Consider the following 23,029-nt stretch of genomic DNA (forward strand, 5'->3'; position numbering starts at 1 on the left):
GTACAGCTACAAGTCTGTTTCTTCATTGTTAAAAATTAAGCCTCTTTTTTGCAAAAATAGACCTCGCGCTGGTCAGTTTGGTACCCCATTAGTCCATCTCTGACTCTACGTTCGGCTATGGACATTCAGACGAAAATCCATTGTGTAATATTCTCTCAAAGCACCATTGAAGTTTTTCTTAATTACCCTGATTACTTTCAACAAATTAAACATTTTTTTCCTAAAACCTTTCGCTGGTCAATTTGATACTTCATTAGTCCCTTTCCAGTCTTCATTTGGGTATGAAAATTCGGATAAAAGTTCATTATGTAACGTCGAAGGAGACTTATCTACTGTTCATTTCAAATATTTTACCAAAGAGGAAGGAAGGATGGCCGGGTGAGAGCTCTAACCCAACTAATCCTCTCGCCAGCTCGATCAGTGACTCCGTCTGAAGAGGGGGACAGAGCGTGATCCACCGCTGGGACCACTTTGTGCAGCGGCCGCCTTTGTCTGCGGGCAGGCGGCTCGCCTTGGCGGTCCCGCGGCGGCAGCAGACACTGCCTGCCTGCCACTGCCACAGCCACAGCTGGCTGGCAGCTACCGGCCGGCGGGCTGTCTGCGCTCAGGGACACCCGCCGCCCGCGGCCACACAGTTTTTCTCCTGACTCACTGCCACTGCATGCTTCTGATAATGACGGCGCTGGTGAAGTCATCACGAATCAAGGCCACCTGCAATTTCCTTTTGGAACCGGTCGGCTTCCCCTGTTTTACTCGTGTTACTGGTGCAGGGATAAGTAGGCATCCTGGATACAAGATTGCTTTACGGCGATCCTCTCTGGAAGACCCGGTCCACTGGGTATACCCTGCGGTACCGGTGACCAATAAGCAGACTTGGCGTCGACTCTTTGAACTGGAACGGACACCTCGCCAACACGAGTACAATGCAGTTTCAGGGCAGAAAAGGATCCCCTGAACAGACCGCAAGGCCTTTGCCTTTAAACTTGTCTGAGGTCTGTCCAGTTCGGTATCACCACATTCGCTCTCTGGTGGCCAAAACTTCATCTCCTCAGAGTGTCCTACGTTTCGCAGCGCAATTACCGGGCTGTTTTTCGAGGCCGAATATGGAGTTGGCGGTAGGTTCCCCTAAAGCGGCTACAAAAATTGACTGCTGAATAACAAGATTTTTTTTCACTACAAACTCTTTAGCTCCTAAGCACACCCTGAGACAATCCGAGGCCCTTCGAAATGAAAATGGTGTGTACACAGCTGTTTCAGAGATATTTTCCATGTTTTCTACGTTCCCCGATATCACTTGATAAGTATAGGGAAGGTGTGGTAGATCCGACCTAGTAATTTCTTGTTGCTATAAAACGCTTATCCGAGGCCGGATCTTAACGTTATATACGTTAAATTATAGGTAATATAAAGGAGCAACTTTTTGCAACATATTTTTGTTATACCATCAATAGTTTTTGAGATATCCGTATTTTAAGAAACGTCCATTTTTCCCATTTGCAAAAATGGTGCAGTAAATCCAACCCCCTATTTCTTTGGCTGATTTAGCACAGAAGTACTTCTAAATGAACAGTTTTTTTGTTATAATCAATTATGCTTTCTACATAAACGAACAAAATGTATTCGAAAAAAATGTTTAGTGCACTAAATGTACTGCAAGTTAAATGAATGTAAATTTTAATTGAAAAAAATGTAAATTTTAATTGAAAAAAAGATGATTTCATTGCACGGCGGTGCAACAGTAATATCGATTTCGGAATGTTAAAAATCACGAGCCACAGCTCGTAAAGACATTCCGATTTGCATTGCAGCAACTGCTCGTTGAATATCGTTTTGATTGCTTTTTGTCTTTTTTGTTTGTAATTCCGTACAATTTTCCTAAAAATAAACAAATATTCACTTTGTTTACATAAATAAATAATTCCATACACATAAACGATAAAAAATATGCGGTCGGATTTACCCCACCATTTAGCAGTCGGATTTACCCCACTATGCCATGTTTCATTTAACACACGCAGAAACAATTTACACGACATTTTCAACAAAAAAGATACATACACTGAATAGATCACTAAATGCACTGCAAAAACCACTTACCGTTTGTTTTGCGATCGTTTTATGTAATAAGGTAAATCTAGCGATGAATTTGCACAAAAGTTAAATTGAAACAATCGAAGATACACTTGTTGTCTTTAGAGTGTCTAGATGTCAAATGCGGCAAAGCTGTCAAGGTGACATTTTCGTTATTTCGAATGCTCTATATGGTAACACTGATGCGAAATCGCTCCGCTTTGCCGTTTCTCACAAATAGAGGGTGGTCGGGTTTACCCACCCGGTCGGATTTACCTCACCTTACCCAAAGGGAAATCAAAAACTTTCCGTTCAGAAGTCCGGAATTGGTGTGCAAGTCAGGCAAAAGCGCCGTAAGCATTGAAGCAATCATCCCACCGATACCTGTTGCGTAAAGCACCGTGTCCTGCTGCGTGATCAAGTCCGAAACTGCCTGCTACACATCCTCGTCGGACGGGACCTTGTCGGCCATTCAAGGCCTTTTTTAAGGAAGCGAAACCGTGATAATCGTGTGGAGAGAGATCAGGACTATAGGGCGCATGCAGTTGGTGTAATTTCTGCGTTACATTTGCAATATGGGTGTCGAATGGTGACCAGAATTTCAAGATGAAATCGATCATTATTCCACGTCGCATGAAAATGGAAAACATTTTCGAAGTAAAACTTTATTTCAGTTTTTGTATTTTCTAAGTCAGTATGTACCATAATTACAGGTCGCGAAAGTCAGACAGAAATGCTTTTTATAGCACTACATGTTAAAAAGTTTCGAAACAAGGCTCGTTTAGTCCCGTCATTATTTTGCGTGATTGTAATAAGCATTTGCGTTGCGCAAGTTAGACCGTACTTTCACATCCGTTGCATGATGTCACCTCCGTCCTCAGTTTACACAAACTAAAACACACTTTCGCAACAGGTTTGCTAGAACATTTCTGCTAAGCCTGCTACATCACGCAGTTATGCAGAGCATTTAATCTAGATAATTCTAGAAGGAAAAGGGGAAAACAGAAATAGCATTCACCCTTTTCCTTCAACTGTTTAGTAAGAAACAATTCCTTCGCCTCAAAACTCCTGCTAGTACATTTAGAAGAACAACTCTGATAAAATGCATCCTCTTTCATTCGCACCTTAAAAGGAAGTTTGTTGCCTGTAGCGAATGTTTCGGTATCGAGCAAATTTTCTGAAGTGAGACGGCGTGACAAAAATTCAGTTTAGTTGAGTAGGCTAATAGATAGGAAGTTGAAAAATCTGCAGGTAAGAAAAGAATCAAGTGCGTTAATGACGCGACACCTGATGAATCGCGTTACCTCGTGACTGGAGAGAGGGGGAAAGGGGAAGATGGGGGTCTGGGGTAAGAAACTGCAGTACGTATTGCAGAATGAACGTTTTAGAGCTCGTAGACTGTAGCTTTTAAAGGAAAAAGGTACGAAACAGTAAATCGTTTTAAGATCTGCATTCCCATTGTATATTTTCACATTTATCACAAATCAGAAAGCAAATAATCGATAATGGTGGAAAACCGTTAACGGGAGATGTTTAGGCGAGACAGAAACAGTAACCTTGGGATGTCTGTAAATTCCACTTAGTAACTCCTAGAGGGTGTAGAAAATATAATGAGCAGATCGTAGTCAGATGCTACACGAGGCTGTGTGCCGTGTGGGTAAACGTACTGAACAAAGTGTTCCAATCTCCCATGTGTGCTAGGAAAAGAAGCTATGTAACTTATGTGACCTTTTTAATTACCACATCCGTGACCAGCTAACTAGTGTGGCAGACACAAAACTTAGAGTATTCACACGTCGCATTCCTTGGCCTTTCTTCCAATGAGTGCTCTGATCGGGTTCATAATACAGCAGCAGTATGTATTGGTCAAACCCACCAAATTCGTTAGTTACTTTCAAGTGAGATACTTATATGAAACAACAGTAAATTACTATCGTTCTGTTAGCGTAGTAGGGGCGGTAGTGTGGAGCAAATTCTTTCGCTCGTTTGACTCTGTAGCATGAGGACTGCAAGTCTCCAAAAGTTGGTTAGTGCTTTAGTCAACAGCTACGCAAGGCACTAAAAGTAAGGTTTCGTAATACTGCTAGAAAGACAATCCTCACAATTTTTAAGCAGGGCCTGAGCAATACTTGGCATCTCAAAATATCTCTTTCGGCCAGAACTGTTATTCCAATAACAAATAATGCAATGTAATGCAATAAACTGAACAGCTTATAACTAGTTACCAAAGGTAATGTTTGACCTTTATATTTTGGCAACAAAATAACTGACAATGCTGAAACAACGAGAATGTAGACTGGCAATAGCAAGAAAAACATTTCCGCAAAACAGAAATTTGCTAACATCGAATATAAATTTAAGTATTCGGAATACTTCTCGGAAATTATTTGTCTGGGTAGTGGGCAACAAATAGTTCAGACAAGAAGAGAACAGAAGCGTTTGAAACGCGGTGCTAAGAAAGAATGCTAAGGACTGCATAGGTACATCAAATAACAAATGAGGACGTACTGAATAGAATTGGGAAAAAGGAAATTAATGGCACAAGCTTACTAAAAGAAGGGTTGAGAGGACGCTTCCTGAGGCTTCAAGGAATCGTCACAATGGCACAAGCTTACTAAAAGAAGGGTTGAAAGGACGCTTCCTGAGGCTTGAAGGAATCTTCAATAAGAGAGTGGAAACTATCATAACGTCTTGTTGCAAAAGAATGCCGGAGATGTTAAGAGTGCATCGAATAAATAATGAAGAGGACCTGCATAGAATTTGGGAGAAAACAGCTTCATGGAAAAACTTGATTAAAATAAGGGATAGATCGATAAATCACATACTGAGACTTCAAGAGGGAAAGAAAGGTTTGATCTCGGCAAGCAAGATGATGGGGATGTAGGCTGCTGTAGTTTAGCAGACATGAAGAGACGGATAAAGAGGGATTCGCTATACCAGTCTTAGTCAGACTTCTGTCAGTGGTGTCGTATACACTCGAGAAACGGAAACGACATGGCGACTATGACGTCATGTCAGTAGCGATTTTTTTTTCTTTTAAACGTAAGAAACACATGCAGTTTTGATTACAGGAATCTATTACATCGCGAACAACTATTACGATCAATCACATATTCATAACAGAAAAAGAAAATGTTGGAAAAGAAACGAAAAGAGTATCCCAAGAACACGCTCTGTAGCTGTAATGGACACCACTATATACAGTACGAAATAAAAGGAAATATCTGTCGTAAACGAAAGGTAGTTAATAACGGAAAATACACTTTGCCTACATAGCTCAAGAGGAGACTGCGTTACGCAGTTAAGAATGTATATATTTTAAGGGGAAAACTGAAAACAGTTCCATTAGAAGCACATTAAGTATTTGTCGGAAAGAAACTGATTCGAGTATAGTAAAATGTGCTCATACCTGTATGAGTTAAAAGCTATCTACCGCAAATATGTCGTAGTTAACACCGTAAGAAAATCTTTAGCTATACAGCTCAAGAGGAGACTGCGGTTTGCGGTTTCGAATCAAAAAGGGTTTGGGAAGAAGAGCTTTAACTATTTGTCGGAAAGAAACAAAATTATCGCCAAAACAGTTCCACAACTGTAGTGAAAACCACGACACACAGGGCGGAGTAAAGAGATTGACAAAAATAAATATCTGCTACTATCGGAAAATAAGCTCAAGCGAAGACTGCGATACGCAGCTCCGAACATATGTACTTCTCAGTGGTAAGTCGGAATGTTCGTCACTATAAGAACTTAAACTGTATAACGGAAAGGAAACGATTCCCATCGTAAACCAGCTCTATAGCTGTAGCGGTTAGCACAGTATATCGACGCCAGAATCAAAAATACAAATGGCTCAAATGGCTCTGAGCACTATGGGACTCAACTGCTGTGGTCATAAGTCCCCTAGAACTTAGAACTACTTAAACCTAACTAACCTAAGGACAGCACACAACACCCAGCCATCACGAGGCAGAGAAAATCCCTGACCCGCATGGATATGCTTGTATCAGTAGGTTATCACAGAAAAACTTTCACTAATTATCAAAATGAAAGCTAACTATCGTAATAAAACACTAAGTTTTTTGGGGATCACGATAAACGGTACGAATGAAAAAAAATGTTTATCGTGAAGTAAGAGAGACTCATAAATCGATTAAATATTACGAGTATAATTCCTTCCGATGCAGAACAGACTGTATTTTGTTTCCCATACACAGGAGAGATGAAAAATATAATTTCTCTGGTAATCTACGACAATATATCACCAAACAGCGCTGAAACTATTGTAAATCAAAATGTGCCCTCACAGCCGACAAACTTGCGATGGACAGTCTAGCGTGGAGAGCTGCACCAGTCTTCTGACAGGCGACCACAATTACAACAACATTTTCACACAACACTACTGTATATGTTCCAGAACTAAACACGGATTTTCAAGTTGGCTACAAACGTGAATAAGATTGCATACCTTCTAGTTACTCTCCGCTAATGACGGCGCTACTTCAGTTTGCGATAGACAGATCAGTTTAAGCACATGTCGTAATGAAGCATGTGTAAGTTCACGCTGATTAGTGCAACAGAAGAAGGTATCATTTGTTATCTCCTCTTCACAAACACCACTACGGCAGAAATGGTGCAGCTGTTTCTTGAAGCAACTCTGACGTAACTTTTGCTATTATTTCCAAGGAAACGCTATAAAAATGTCTATAACCGAACGATGTGTTAAATGTGACGTTATGACGTCCTCGTTCTGCTTTGTTTGGCTCCAGATATCCATCGTTTATGAGCGATCAGATAAGAATCTGCGATGGGCTGGTAGGATTAGGCTACAAAGCAGCTCAATTCCCGTCCTTTTATAGTGAATTGTTTCTCTACAATCCACTCGCGACTCGTGGCCTCCTCACTGGAGAGAGCTGCGACATTCACCGATCGGAACTATGGTGCAAGGGATCAATAAAATGCTTACAGGCTGTATTTCCTTTCCTTTTTCCTAATTCACAACCAAATAACACCGGAAGCTAACTTCCAGATAAGATTAGTAGGTAGTATGTTGTGCCAAAGACGTCACATTTTTCGACACTTACGCGCAACAAACTGTAATGGAAATGGTGTGCTTTGGAGAGGTCTCTAATTTACTGTACCAGTTAAAGGCCTGGTCCCCTCAACACCATTGGACTGTTGATGACTGGAAACATGTAGCCTAGTCGGACGAGTCTCGTTTCAAATTACATCGAACGGATGGACTTGTACGGGTATGGAGACAACCTCATGAATCCATGGTCCCTGCATGTCATCAGGGGACTGTTCAAGCTGATGGAGGCTCTGTAATGGCGTGTGCAGTTGGAGTGATATGGAACCCCTGATAAGTCTAGATACGACTCTGACAGGTGACACGTGCGTAAGCATCCTGCTTGATCACCTGCATCCATTCATGTCAAATTGCGCATTTAGACGGACTGGGGCAATTCCAGCGGGACAATGAAACACGCCACACGTCCAGAATTGCTACAGAGTGGCTCCAGGAACACTCTTCTGAGTTTACACACTTCCACTGGCACGAAGCTCCCCAAACATGAACATTATTGAGCATATCTGGGATGCCTTGCAACGTACTGTTCTGAAGAGATCTCCACCCCATCGTGCTCTTAGGATTTATGGACAGCTCTTCAGGATTCAGTTCAGTTCCTTCCAGCGCTACTTCAGACAGTAGTCGCGTCCATGCCACGTCGTGCCGCGGCACTTCTGCGTGCTCGCGGGGACCCTTCACGATATTAGACAGGTGTACCAGTTTCATTGGCTCTTTAGTGTATAAGACACCACCACTTGCATACGAAAAAATAAATACTTTTATTTACGAATATGGGATAGGAGATTGCCAGTATGACAATAACATTTATTGGTGTTTTAAATGGAATTGTTGCGGACGGTGAACGAGGTGACTTGCTTGTCCGGCAGGGAGGAGCTGCGCGGCGTGTCGCGAGGCCCCAACGCCAAGGACGTGGACTGGAGCAAGGTGGCGCGCACCGTCAGCCTCGAGGCCACCACCAAGCCGGCGCCCATCAAGATCGACGTCAGCGAGGTGCTCAACCGCGTGCGCAAGCCCACCAAGCAGGCGCCCGCCGACCTCTCCAACGAGGTCATCGATCTCAACAGTAAGTCTCTGACCACGGCTGCAGCCGCTGGCAGTGGGCCAGACTCTAACATCTTAGTTGTACTGTACTTTCCAGACAAACCGAGTCCTCTGAATACATGAAATATATTCTCTGTTGTGAATATGGACAACCATCCGCTGTACAGTGGAATGACGACAATGAAAATTTTTGCCGGACCAGCACTCGAATCCGGATTTCCCGCTTTTGGCGGTCGCCTTACCATTACGCTATCTGAGCACAAATCATGACCAGACCCAAATATCCATGTCACCCACCATGTGTCTACAACCTGTACTCGTACAGCCATTGTATATATTCCCGTGAAGGGGAGACATTGTACTTGAAAGTCACTTGCCCGGTGACGGACGACGGTTCAAACACATATCCGGCCATCATGATTCAGGTTTTCCGTGATTTTCTTACGTCGCTTCAGACAAATGCTGGGATGGGTCCTTTAAAAAGGCACGGCCGACTTCTTCCCCATCCTTCCCTAATCCGGACCTCACTGTTGTTGGTTCAAATGGTTCTGAGCTGTATAGGACTGAGGTCATCAGTCCCCTAGAACTTAGAACTACTTAAACCTAACTAACCTAAGTACATCACACACACCCATGCCCGAGGCAGGATTCGAACCTGCGACCGTAGCGGTCGCGTGGTTCCAGACTGTAGCGCCTAGAACCGCTCGGCCAACCCTCCCCCAAATAAACTAACCAACCATTATGAACGTCCTATCTCTAGTTGTTCAAGGTGTTCGGTTTTTTTTTTTACTGAACGTGAATGTATACTCAGAAACGACTGTAAATGATAAAGCAAATAATTCTCTACAGCTAAGTTGCAATGCCTGCCTTAAGTTTCTCCACTTAGATTACAATGGAATTTGCTCATGCTAGTGAGGAACAGGCCGGCCGGAGTGGCCGAGCGGTTCTAGGCGCTACAGTCTAGAACCGCGCGACCGCTACGGTCGCAGGTTCGAATCCTGCCTCGGGCATGGGTGTGTGTGTTGTCTTTAGGTTAGTTAGGTTTAAGTAGTTCTAAGTTCTAGGGGACTGATGACCTCAGAAGTTAAGTCCCATAGTGCTCAGAGCCATTTGAACCATTTGAGTGAGGAACAATTATGACGCTGCGGATCCTAATAGCGGGTGCTGGATAAATTATTCACAGGGCGAAGCTGCAGTAGAAGCGTATTAAAGAAAGAGGAAGGAATATTAAGTTTTAACGTCTCGTCGACATCGACGTCATTAGAGACGGTCTACAAACTCAGAATGTTTGCAAGGATGAAGGAGGAAACAGGTAGTGCCCTTTCATGGATCGATTTAGGGAAATGATGGAAAATCTTCACCTGGATGATTGGACGGGGATATGAACCGAATGCGATTACAGTGTATTAAACCCTTAGCGTACTGCATGACGAAAGTATTGGCCGCTACTAAAGGAAAAATTCTTGCAACGTTGAGACAAGGTGTGGACGTTCATAAAGGCCATCTACACAGCTAAATTTTTAATTTCTGGAATATCTATCTCTTTCAATACTACAAAATGTTTTTCACTGTGCTGTCTCTGATAATGACATTATTCTGCTGCCGGTTTCGGTCTTAAACCATCTTCAACGACAGAAAACTTATCGCAAATTAAACACAGGTCATAAAAGGACCTTTTGTGAGTGGACCATCGTTATGTAATCTTGCTACGATTTTTCATTATGGTTTTCAGAAGTAACGTATGTCAAAGCATGTAGGACATGTTTCAAATATACATATAACATCTGAGGGAGTATCTTTTTGATTGTTGTATTCTTTTAAGTACCACTTACAAATAATGCAGAATTAAAATCGAAGGCATATTAACAAGTTTTATCTTAACAAAAAAAATCTCAAAGAATGAAAGTAATTGCAAACATTCGAGAAATTAGTCAGAATTCCCATTTTCCATTTCTTATTACATACAGTATATTTATAAGTTGTAGCGTCGGGTATTCAAGACAATTTAACCCAACCAAGGGAAATAATCAAATTAAATGTACCTTTAGCAACTTTTTACACTACTACACGTTAGGTTACAGTTTCATATATGAACGAAGCTAGGAAGAAGAAAGGACGAACTTTCAGCATGCTGGAGTAATTGCAGGGCAGCAACTTGTGTTAATCAACACAACGCAAGAACGCCAAAGTTGCAAATTTCACTTTTATTTACTTGTCGACCAGTTTCATATCGGGATTCATTTTCAAATCATCCTATAGGACAGGAAACCAAAATTACAATGATATGTGATTCAGCCGTTACCATATTATTATGCGTACGTCAAAAACACAGAACGTATCGGTTCAAAGTATACGTACCAGATATTCAAAATATTATTTCGCAAAAGTGGATCCTACCAGAAATTAGTCACAAGTAGATAACAGTGAAATTTGCAACTTTGAATGTTTTTCCTTTGTGTTGAGGAGAAACGACGTTGTTACACCTTTGACAAATAAAATAATTTTTCAAATAAATGTACTAAAGGGATCGAGATAATAAAGTACAAACCACAGACAATTATCTGAAGCTCTATGCACTCATTTAAGCACCATTACTTAGATAATGTTGATTCCACTAATTACTAATGTATGTTGTTAATAAACATTCCATCTACAACTAAATAGTTCATTATAATTTCTGCGGAGATTCAGCAAAGAGACACAGAAATGAATATTTCTCTGTATAAGGAAGTATTACGACGAACTGTATTTTCATTACGCGATTTAACGTTCCCTAGACTGCGAGGTCGTTGCACAGAAATTTTCTTGGGCGGTAAGAGTCTCACGTTAATTTCGTGGAGTATCTTGCAGCGTTTGGTAGACAGTATGTAGCAGCCAACGGAGACCATTCACAAACTTACATCACCAAGTTCAGTGGGTACCTGGTGCGAGAGATAGATTGCCGGTTTCGTAACTCACTTTCACTGACCGTAATATCCAACCTCCTGATTTAATTACAGCACTTTGGACACTCCTAGAGGACCTGCAGGTGACATTTGAGGACTCGAAACAGCTTTCCAAGTCAGAGAGGCGTACAGGAATTAAAGTAGTCATCGCCATATTCGGCGATCGCACGTTAACACCATCGAGCGTAATGTTCCAAATTTTCTTGCATAACCTACACTAGCTAAAATCCCGTTGACATTAAGATCATTAGACACTGAATATTAGGCCTGATATCTATGAAGCAATTTTCCATATTTCATGCCTAGTATAATTTTTTTATTATTTCTTTAGTACGAGAAAGAACAGATAAACTTGGATATTTTGTGCGTAGGAACACACAGTAATTTATAGTAATAAATTAATTTTCATAAATACACTCCATATCACCGTTTCTTGTTTCGTCTTGGGTTAGTGGTCATTAGACGCCATGTGCGTCATTATTACAATGAATGCAACACCAGTGTTCATCCTAGAGTTATAACTTGAATCTGGCATCATTTTTCGCAGCAGAAATAGTACCTGCCATGTGCTCTAACACTCAACTGTGGCTTTAAATGAAACATACCGTATTTACGACAAGGAGCAGCTGTAGTATTGGGTAGTAAATGACAAGTATTAATCGCACGATATATCTTGACTCAGGTACTGCATTCACTATAATAATGACAGGTGAAACTAATACAAGTGTAAAACGGTCACGTTTATACGATAAATAGCGATTTATACGATGATCTGCTTTATGGAATTACACGTTGGAGGAGGTTACTATGTTCCTCGATACCTAGATATACTGTGGAACTGTTCTGTCTACTGCCTGGACGTCTCTAAGCGTGGAAACTCGTCTTGTCGCTGTATCACATGATACATACTCCGCTTAATTAACTGGATATACAGAGTATGTATTAAATTATTTTTATAGAGCATACGATAAAACAGAGGAAAATTAAAATGCCTTTGTTACATGTAATTTTTCATTATTCGCGAAATTGTTTTGAAGCTCAGTTTTGTGAGTAATATGACACATTTTCATAATGTATTGTTTACGACATAGTCAAGTGGGAGGTTTAAAGTCATGATCTCACAAGAGACACCAGTTCCAAATCCGCAAAAGTGCTGCTATTCTTGTTATTACAGCTATGGAAATGAAATGAGCGTTTGGCATCATTGGCCGCGAGGCCTCTTACGGGGCAGGTCTTACTACATTCGAGCCGACATTGGGAGACCTGCGCGCCGGATGAGGATGAAATGATGATGAAGACAACACAACACCCAGTCCCTGAGCGGAGAAAATCTCCGACCCAACCGGGAATCGAACCCGGGCCCTTAGGACGGCAATCCGTCATGCTGACCACTTAACTATCGGGGCGGACATTACAGCTATGAACGACGTGTACTATACTGAGTTCTTCGTGCCTTTTAAAACTGTTATAATAAATAACTACTTCATGAGACCAAACTTACACGATGTCTTCTAATGGCGCCAAGACTGACAAGAGGCGTCAGAACGTTGTGCATAGCAATAGCGAACATCGTAACAATAGTGAGACAGGCTTGAAGGAGAAGGAAGGAAAGCAGTCGATAACGTGAGAAAAATTCGAAGAGAAGTAAGACTATAATTCTCTACAACTAAAAGAGCAAAAAACACTGGACACCACTTGAGATTGAGAAACACTGGAAGACAACATGGAAAACGGTGTTTTAAGATAAAGCTGAGAAAAAAAAAAACCAGTCAGTGAGGTGGAGGAAAGGGAAAAGGAAGTGCGAATGACCTACTGTATGACCAGAAAAGCCTGCAACGAAAACAACCTGTCAAACGATGGTAAACACATATACTGCAAAATTGATGGAAGGAAGATTACAGTTTCATATTCAGTAGATGACACGATTATAGGAGATAGTGCACAAGCTAGAAATGGACATGTTACGGGATGGAAATCTTTCCTGTCTGCTTGAAAGGAACCATACCGTCTTAAGCAGTTTAAGGAACCCATGGCAGGGTTTTATTTGATACGATCCTTCAGAACGCAGTTCCAGTACAATACCCATTTTGCCATCTTGATCGATCAGAGATTGCAAGGCAATAATGAGCAACGCTGTATTATACGTGACTGAGACGCCAAAATTAGGCTGTCATGGTGCAGAAAAAGTAAGACAATTCCTTGGGAAAGAACTAGGCCGGAAATATGACGTGAAAGGTGGGGGCGGAAATCGAATCAAGGAAGATGGGGAATTAAGTCGGCGGTGCTCTTTCAAAGGAACCGTACCGGAATTTGCCTGAGAGCTGGTTAACTTAGGAAGAACAGGACTGGGATAGCGTTCGAGGTGGCAGGGAAGGACAACAGGAAATATAAGCACGCAACAACTAATACGCCACAGATAAGCGACAGATAGGCCTCTAATGATATAGGAACGACGTAAATGACCACCAACAGAACAAACAACAGAAGAGGACACCAGCACCTCGTAAGACGGGAAACGGAGGAGAAGGGTAGGGGTGAAGAGCTTTTCAGAGCAAAGAGGAAAATCTAATCTGTGAAGGTGGTCGTACACAGGCCGTAACAACGGAATTACAAGAGGAAGGATAGCCTGCTCTGTTTAAAATTGACTTTCTAGATATGATATCAACCACGTCCATATATATACATCGGAAACACATTCACCTTAACACACGGACGCACGTTTTGTGCCAGTGGTTCTCGCGCAACTGGCGTAGATGAATCGTGTATCAGACTATATCCGAATTGATGGCTGTTCCTTAACGTGGAGACAGTGTAGAGATCGTGACAATAGCTGCCGAATGTCCTTATCGTTAGCAACCATCTCCAAGGAACAGAACTTTCTCATTCTATTATCATCAGGTGTTGCTCGTTCTTGTACTGTAATAATAATAATAATAATAATAATAATAATAGTGATAATATGAAGTCAGTGGTTACGCCTAGGCTACGACGTACCACTGACCAGTCGTTGTGCGGTCCTCAGCCTGCGGCAGTGTTAGTCATTAGTAGGAAGTAGCGTACTGACACCTCAGTCTTTGAACCGGAACCACTGCCTTTCCACGAAGTAAATCATCAGCTGCCCTCGCGCGGCTGATAGCACTGTGTTCCAGGCCTCCCACCAACGGAAATTTGTCACGCTGTGTGACGTGCTGCAAGTGACGTATTTGCTGGTGATTCTTCCGGATTGTATGGCCGTGATCCGTGGAACATTTTTGTTCCTAAAGTTTCGTCCAGAAGTGCGTTTGACATCTTCAGAGCTGCTCCTGCTTCCATTCTGTCTCGCTAACTGACGTGTCGGATGTCCGAGAGCGACATATTTACCATGAAAAACAGGTCGTGATCGACAGATATAACCCTTGTCAAAGATAAAACTAAACTATCGAACTGTCGTCTGTCAAAGATAAAACTTATATATTGAATCTGTAGAGCCGATGTCCGAATATCATTATCGTGCGTCCTCTTTTCCATTAAAACTGTTCCCACGCATATATTTTTAGATACAGACAAGGATAATAGTTTCACATTGCAGATAAAATTTACGATTCGGGAAACTTCACTTAATGGTTTCCTCACTGAAGATCATGTTCTGTGAAGAATTTCATTCTAGAATTTATAACGCAAGGAAAGGCTATTCAGTATCGCTAAGCAGAACTACTATCATGTAGACTTTTCCCAATACGGCCGGCCGCTGTGACCAAGCGTTTCTTGGCACTTCAGTTGGGAACCACGCTGCTGCTACGGTCTCAGGTTCGAATCCTGCCTCGGGCATGGATGTGTGTGATGTCCTTAGGTTAGTTAGGTTTCACTAGTTCTAAGTTCTAGGGGAGTAATGGCCTCAGAAGTTGAGTCCCATAGTGCTCAGAGCCATTTGAACCCATTTTTTGTTAAGTCCCATAGTGCTTAGAACCATTTGAATCCAATATGTCACGACAAATATAAATACTGTTTAATATGCAATTCTGCGACGGGTGAGAGAAACGTTCAAGACGGCAGATATGAGCAAAAAATATAGATTAATGGAATTAAGGATTACCGTTAATAGTGCAAATTACTTATTCAGGTAATTACGACGTTATCGCCTATAAATATGAGGCACTATACATCAAGCAACTGAAGTGAATAACGACATCATTGTTCGTAGGGAATTGACCGAGCAGCCTACTATGATTCTTACGTAGAAAATATACGTGAGGAAGGAAAGGAAAGGATTGGCAACTCGATCTCAGCGCGGTTCTGCTTAGCAATATTAAATAGGTAACGAGAGATGGCGTATTGTGCGCGGTCGTTCTATCCTCAAACAATTCGTCACCAATTCTTTCTTTACTGCCCCTGGAAAGATAGATGCAAATACTCATAAGAAGTTGTAGTTATTGCTATATGATATAATCAAGTCGAATATTGCAATTAAATTTCACTTACTTATTTCAAAAATAACTTATATTTTATCTAAAGTTACGGTACATAGAAATACGGTATATGTGATTGCTCTCGAACAGCAAGACGAAAAAAGAGGGCACAGAATGGCCACAATAATTGAACTACATCTTTGACCAAACATTTTTACTGTGATTTTAATTACAAAAATATTTTACACAGAAAAACAAAACAGAAGATTCACCACATATCACAATATTAACGTTTTTATAGGTATATTTTTATATCACACTTTAGGCTGTTATAAAATTACATGGTAGCAATGCATATATGTACTTCATGGCTAGCATATATAACTCTATCTACTACAGATGATTTCTATACTTTCTCTGGTTGTAAAAGGCATTTATGTTCCATTAGGCGCGCATTCGCGCTTCTGTTTTTAGTTCCGATGTAGGCCTTACCACAGGTACGTGAAATCTTATTGTACATCATTCCCCCGCGCGGGATTAGCCGAGCCGCCTTAGGCGCTGCAGTCATGGACTGTGCGGCTGGTCTCGGCGGAGGTTCTAGTTAAGTAGTGTGTAAGCTTAGGGACTGGTGACCTTAGCAGTTGAGTCCCATACGATTTCACACACATTTGAACATTTTCTACATCATTCCGACAGAGATGAGCGTTTATCTGTTACTGATCTGAGGGCTCGACACACTTTGTTGGTCTAAAAACCAGGCGCAGCTCTGAAGATGTCCACTGTAGCTCTGGAGGAAATGTTAGGAACTAAACAGTTAGACGGGCCACGACCATACAACCCGCAAGATTTAGGTCGTGAAAGCCTTTGTGGTATGAAATGACTTATTGCTTCAAGAGAGGGCGGTACGATAGCCTTAAGGAAATATCGTGTAAAATTTAGCGTACAGTTGACTATTATTTCAGTGAAAATATTGAAACTGTGGGCGAAACCAGTTCAGGTTTATTTCTACGAGAAAGCGCCAACGTTTCTGCCAGACCTAACGGTGGTAACCTATAAAATACGCAGCGAACGAAAATTTTCGTTCCTAATGTTCTCGTTACGTAAATTCCTCATTCACATTTATAGCAACAGCCCGACGTTGCTTACTAGGTGTACTTCTGTGTCTAAATGCGCCTAATCCCTGACTTAAATACGTGTGCAAGAAACAAGGCCGCTAGGCATTCTGAGAGCAAGGAAATCAACAGTCTGTTCGACTGTCCTCGCGCAGAAGGCCGCTCGTGCCTCAGACGGCGTAAAAGAACGGAACGGTAAAAAAATGTGTACCCGTGCAGGCTAAAATGTGAAAGTTGCCGCCGGGGCCTGGTTTTTGCGCATGCGTATAAATGGATCGTTTCTGGGGTCGCTTACGCAAGGTATCCAGCCGCTAGCGTTGCGCGGGGTCGCGAACTGCCGCCACAGCCCGCTCTCGTACTGTGCACTCCGCCAAGTGCTATGAACGGCATAGACTCTAATACTTAGTCAACGAGGCGGAAGTACTCAGTAACCTGAAAAATTGCGTCACTATTTCTAATGATGGTAGCGCAAGAGCAGAATTCTGCTTAAATAGTTTGCAATTTCCCGAAAGAAATATACAATTTACTCTCTCTCTCTCTCTCTCTCTCTCTCTCTCTCTCTCTCTTCTGCCTCACCTAGGTCTCGAAACAGGACAATAATTTAATTTGTTCCCTTTTACATGAATTTTAGTATTTAAAGGTTGCGCATGTGAAATGCGCAATGTGTTATGTTGAAATACATTCCTTCTCATTTTTAACTTTCCTTTTCGCGTCCGTTTTCTTTTTCTTTTCTTTTCACTCTCGAGGTAGTCTGGCCTTTTCGAGAAGTGACGCAGTGTATAGTGAGCGATGGGTTAGTGAAATACTAGCCGAACTGGATGTGAGATAGATTCCCTCATTCGGAATATTTGGGAGATGATTTCCTATTCCGGCATTTGGCTTGCAGCGAAGGGAATCCGCCGGAAAACATTGGGCAGAACTGGGGATGAAGAACTGTTTTTAATGTAATTGTGGGAAATGCGGAGTAGAACAAAATTTTAATGTCTTGTGTATTTAAGGCCGTATTTTTGTACGTGTATATGAAGTCGATGACATGTTCGACATATATAGTGTACGTAGGCTACTTCTATTTTGTTTGACTCACATTACCTAAACATTTAGCGTATAGTGTAAATCGTTGGCATGTTATTACTACGTGATTTTGTTGTGAGAAGAGTGAAACTAGAGAAACCTGTAAATTAAATCGGTGTTAGACTTAGAACTACCAGCACACAAAGACATATTGTCAAGTCTTCTTTGTATCGCGTGTGAACTCACCAAAATATTGGTCCTAAAGAAGCACCACTAGACAGCTGAAGAACTGAGAGAAACATCGGGTTCATGTAATCCTCGTCGTATACTTACGCATCAAAGAATCCTTTGCATTTGCACTTTCCTGCAATGATTACGATTTAATATAAAATACCTCTGACAGCCTGACACCAAATAGACCAGTTGCAAGCGTTTTGGGGCACAACAAAAATGTGTTAAATAGTTATTACTGCCTAATTATTGTGTTATTTAAGTTTCACGATTGTAGCCAGTGAAATTACCCCCGCAGCTGGATATGTAAATAAATCGTGCAGACAAAATATGAGATCACATATCATGCTGTTATTTAAGATTACAAAGGAATCCTTTACTCTTTGTCGAATACAATATCTTTTCTGTATGTAGCACAATTTAAAAAATTGCGCCGGACAAATTCCGACCCAAACCTTTAAATTGTCACATGTCAGCAGTTACATTACAGTTATTACCTTAACTTTTAGTATTGAATTGATAAGCGAAAAAAACGTAATCACGCTTTACGTAAATGAGTAGTACAGCCCGAGAAGTAAAACTGACGATGTTATTGAGAACAGTTACTTCACAGTTGCCGGCTGTTGTATTAAATTAAACACAGCATTCTCTCTATTTGCAGCCGACAAGAGTGTTTTATATACCATCATATGTTTACTTATATATTCCATATATGCCTGCAACTGTTGGAGACGTAACTTGTTATAGTTGTTAAGACACATAAGTATGTGTATGTGTGTGTGTGTGTGTGTGTGTGTGTGTGTGTGTGTGTGTGTGCGCTTGTAGGTTAGGGGCCCTCAACGACGAGGTTATCAGCACCCATTCGAAAATTAGTCGTAACGAGTTTAATTAGAGTAGATATTGTGATAAAAAAAGTAAGAAGAAATGTGAAATAAAACTGTACTCTCTCTCTCTCTCCAGACCTCACCCACGTTGAAACACACTGGCTCATGTTCCTCTCTTGGTCGGCTTCAGTACCCTGCGTGCAATTAGATAATCAGCACCTGCAGACTTCTTAAGTGTTTACAGTTACTATCGTTTCTTGTCTCGTTCATTGTTTTCCTCTGTGTAAAAGTAAAGTTATTATCTTAACTTCTATTTAATGTACCAAAGAATAACATATACGCTGTTTCAATTTCTTTTTAATTCTTTTCGTTATAATGAAGCAGTTACGGCGTATCTGACGAAATTTATTTTAATAACGTTCCTCCTCGCCTTCTGCAGACGAAGCAGAAAACATAAACCAAAAAATTTTAAGTAGCTACTGATTGAACAAGAACATGAACTGGTGCTTTGTTGAGGCATTGGCCTCAAATTTGCAATTAGCGAGGCTTTCCAGCTTACGTTTACTGTGGTTCCTCTAAATAGCTTAAGGAGAATCTTCGGATGGTTCTTTTGAAAAAGCTGTTCCATCTCCTATCCTTTTCTCGTTCGATCCAAGCTAATGAGCCGTCTATGAATACATCGCCGTGGATGACTCGTTAAACATGCCTTTTCTTCTTTTATGATTACTTCCCACCAGTGTCCAGTTATCCGGTTATACAAAATTTTTAAAAGTGATACTAATATACCGCTATGCGCTCATATCGTACTGTCGTAACAGCTTTGCCCTATGCTGAGAATAAGAGACATCTTCATGCCAGTTATTCGCCAAGCAAGTGTCTCTCTGAGTAAGGCGTTTATTTCCGGGAATAAATGCAAATGTTGTGTAGAACAAAAGTGACTCAATATCCGAAAGTGTGAAGTGCACATGAACAATGACTTTATATCTTGAGTCGCACAGTGTGAAACCGGCCCATTGATCGCATTGATGGGAAGGCAGGTTCGAGCAGCGTCACAGCATAACTATCGTAGTTAAGACGACGGTGACGAAGCGGTAGCGAAGACCGACAACGAGGTGGGTTAGGGACTCCGATACCAGATGTAACTGGTTTTCAGGCTCACTCGACCGCAGAGTCTATGTCCCCGCCGTGATTCCAGGAAACTACTCTCATATTCTACTGACTGCCGTGGCTCCTGTTGGAACTCCCTGTCGCGTTCCGCTGGAGCTTGCTGCGAAACGTCCCATCCGCACTGTCCCTCTCAGCTGGCCATTCCAGGCAGTTTTCACTTTCGTCCGTACCTTCCAGAGCGGCAGCCCGAGCGCCGTGAAAAGTGACAGCGGCGCGTTGTGCCACAGATGGCGGCCGTTTCTTGTTCGCCAGCTGCACACAATTGTACATCGTGACCGAGCCGTTACGACGACGACACACCCACCTACTTGGCGATCTTTCAATTGTTAGCGAGCTGAATAACTGCAGTGAAAGGCGGGCAGGCTTCAGCTGTGATGCACTTGTACCGAGAAAACTCACAGCGCTGAAATTCCCCGAAGGCCTTCCGCCAGACTGCCGTCATTTCGTGGACGAATCAACATCCGTGACTGACAAAGTCCAACGCAACGTTCCAACATTCTCCTTTTTTTTTTTTTGCTACTTTTCATACTCATGTAAGTACCTACAAGAATGGAAGTGATAATTTCGACTCTAAGGTGGAACAGATCTGTCGAAACGAATTGCATTACTGAATAAAATGCGCACTTCGGTTGGCTGCTAAAATTGAACAGCATCTACTTCATCAATTAAATGATTAATTCTGCTGTCTCCTCTTAGAGGATCGCGATATTGGATGGGCAAAAGTTATTAGACAAGGGTTTGAAATGTTGTAGGATTACCTAGAGAAAGATGAAGCACTGCAACTCGGATATCTAGTCAAATTGGAAACCCAGTGGAGGAGTACAAAACGTAGTAAGTCTGTGAAGGACTGGCAGTATATAAAGAATGTCAGGTGTGCTTCAAGGAAATGCGAAAAATCTGCCACAACGTTTGCTGTTTATTGACAATGAACATAATACTAGATGCAGGGTTCAAATGACTCTGACCACTATAGGACTTAACTTCTGAGGTCATCAGTCCCCTAGAACTTAGAACTACTTAAACCTAACTAACCTAAGGACATCACACACATCCATGCCCGAGGCAGGATTCGAACCTGCGACCGTAGCGGTCGCGCAGTTCCAGACTGTAGCGCCTAGAACCATTCGGCCACTCCGGCCGGCCACTAGATGCAGCCTCGTGTTTCATCAATGATGTCGTTTACTAAGATAAAGTTAAACTACACAAACATCGATTCAGGATTTTATATCAAATGGCTCTGAGCACTATGGGACTTAACAGCTATGGTCATCAGTCCCCTAGAACTTAGAACTACTTAAACCTAACTAACCTAAGGACGTCACAAAACACCCAGTCATCACGAGGCAGAGAAAATCCCTGACCCCGCCGGGAATCGAACCCGGAAACCCGGGCGGGGGAAGCGAGAACGCTACCGCACGACCACGAGCTGCGGACAGGATTTTATATCAACCAGCTTTTAAGATTCATGAATGATTCTACGATTAAGTAAATCTTTATGCTGTGAATGTAAAGTTAGTTTCAAAGAACGCATGAAAAACGCACTGTACTTGTCCCAATCACTGATCCGTTCACTCATGAAAAGAATCTGTGGCATCATACATACATCAGAGAACAAACGAGCGAAAGCTAGAACTAAAATGGAGCAAGTGGTACGACTTCGTCGCTTTTAGACTTCTCGGAAGCGACAGTGTGTATACCAAGGGATTTTATGTTTCCCTGTGTCACTGCTTGAATGCGGCTTAAATGTTTTCTGTCTTTTCTTGACATTAACGTTGCGGTAGAGAAGTCAGAAATGATACAATAAAACATTCTTTGATTCTCTGACAAGAATGAACATACCAAGAAAATATTATGTAGGTATGCATGAAATGCAGCTAATGCATGCAATTATGCATATCTTTGAATTCAACAAAGCACTTTCTTGATTCGTCTACCACCAATTCGCCCGGTTACAAACCCTGCAACCTCTACGTCATTTTCATAACTTTCATAATTATGACACAGACTTCAGTCTGCCTTTGATCTAGGACCTTTTCCTACATGTAGTCGAGAACACCAACATACGTATCACCGTTATTCGATGATCAACCCTCAGTTCATAAACGATAATTATGACACAGACTTCAGTCTGCCTTTGATCTAGGTCCTATTTCTACATGTAGTCGAGACCACCAACATACATATCACCATTATTCGATGAGCAACCCTCAGTTTATAAACGATTTCCACTCTTTATGTCCGTGTCACATGGCCATACGTGAAACGGTTAATACACGATGAGTGTAAGAATCTCTTTTCAGACACATCTGAAGCTTAGTTTTGAAAAGTCAAGTCTATTTACTAAACGTACGCCATGCCATGTTTACTCTTCTGTTTCTTTCACTGTCATGCAGACGTTCTCTACCACTATCGCAAATACACTCCTGGAAATTGAAATAAGAACACCGTGAATTCATTGTCCCAGGAAGGGGAAACTTTATTGACACATTCCTGGGGTCAGATACATCACATGATCACACTGACAGAACCACAGGCACATAGACACAGGCAACAGAGCATGCACAATGTCGGCACTAGTACAGTGTATATCCACCTTTCGCAGCAATGCAGGCTGCTATTCTCCCATGGAGACGATCGTAGAGATGCTGGATGTAGTCCTGTGGAACGGCTTGCCATGCCATTTCCACCTGGCGCCTCAGTTGGACCAGCGTTCGTGCTGGACGTGCAGACCGCGTGAGACGACGCTTCATCCAGTCCCAAACATGCTCAATGGGGGACAGATCCGGAGATCTTGCTGGCCAGGGTAGTTGACTCACACCTTCTAGAGCACGTTGGGTGGCACGGGATACATGCGGACGTGCATTGTCCTGTTGGAACAGAAAGTTCCCTTGCCGGTCTAGGAATGGTAGAACGATGGGTTCGATGACGGTTTGGATGTACCGTGCACTATTCAGTGTCCCCTCGACGATCACCAGTGGTGTACGGCCAGTGTAGGAGATCGCTCCCCACACCATGATGCCGGGTGTTGGCCCTGTGTGCCCCGGTCGTATGCAGTCCTGATTGTGGCGCTCACCTGCACGGCGCCAAACACGCATACGACCATCATTGGCACCAAGGCAGAAGCGACTCTCATCGCTGAAGACGACACGTCTCCATT

At 42.1% G+C, this 23,029-nt stretch overlaps 1 protein-coding gene across 1 annotated transcript in view; it reads left to right on the top strand.

Moving 5' to 3' along the window:
• LOC126162753 (probable chitinase 10) overlaps positions 1-23,029 on the top strand; it is a 375,310-nt gene that overhangs the window by 288,212 nt on the left and 64,069 nt on the right. The window contains exon 9 of the mRNA XM_049919434.1: positions 8,023-8,219. Coding sequence (XP_049775391.1) covers positions 8,023-8,219 — 197 coding nt within the window. The remainder of the gene's footprint in view (positions 1-8,022; positions 8,220-23,029) is intronic.

This window comes from Schistocerca cancellata, chromosome 2 (assembly GCF_023864275.1).
Source record: "Schistocerca cancellata isolate TAMUIC-IGC-003103 chromosome 2, iqSchCanc2.1, whole genome shotgun sequence".
NCBI lineage: Eukaryota > Metazoa > Arthropoda > Insecta > Orthoptera > Acrididae > Schistocerca > Schistocerca cancellata.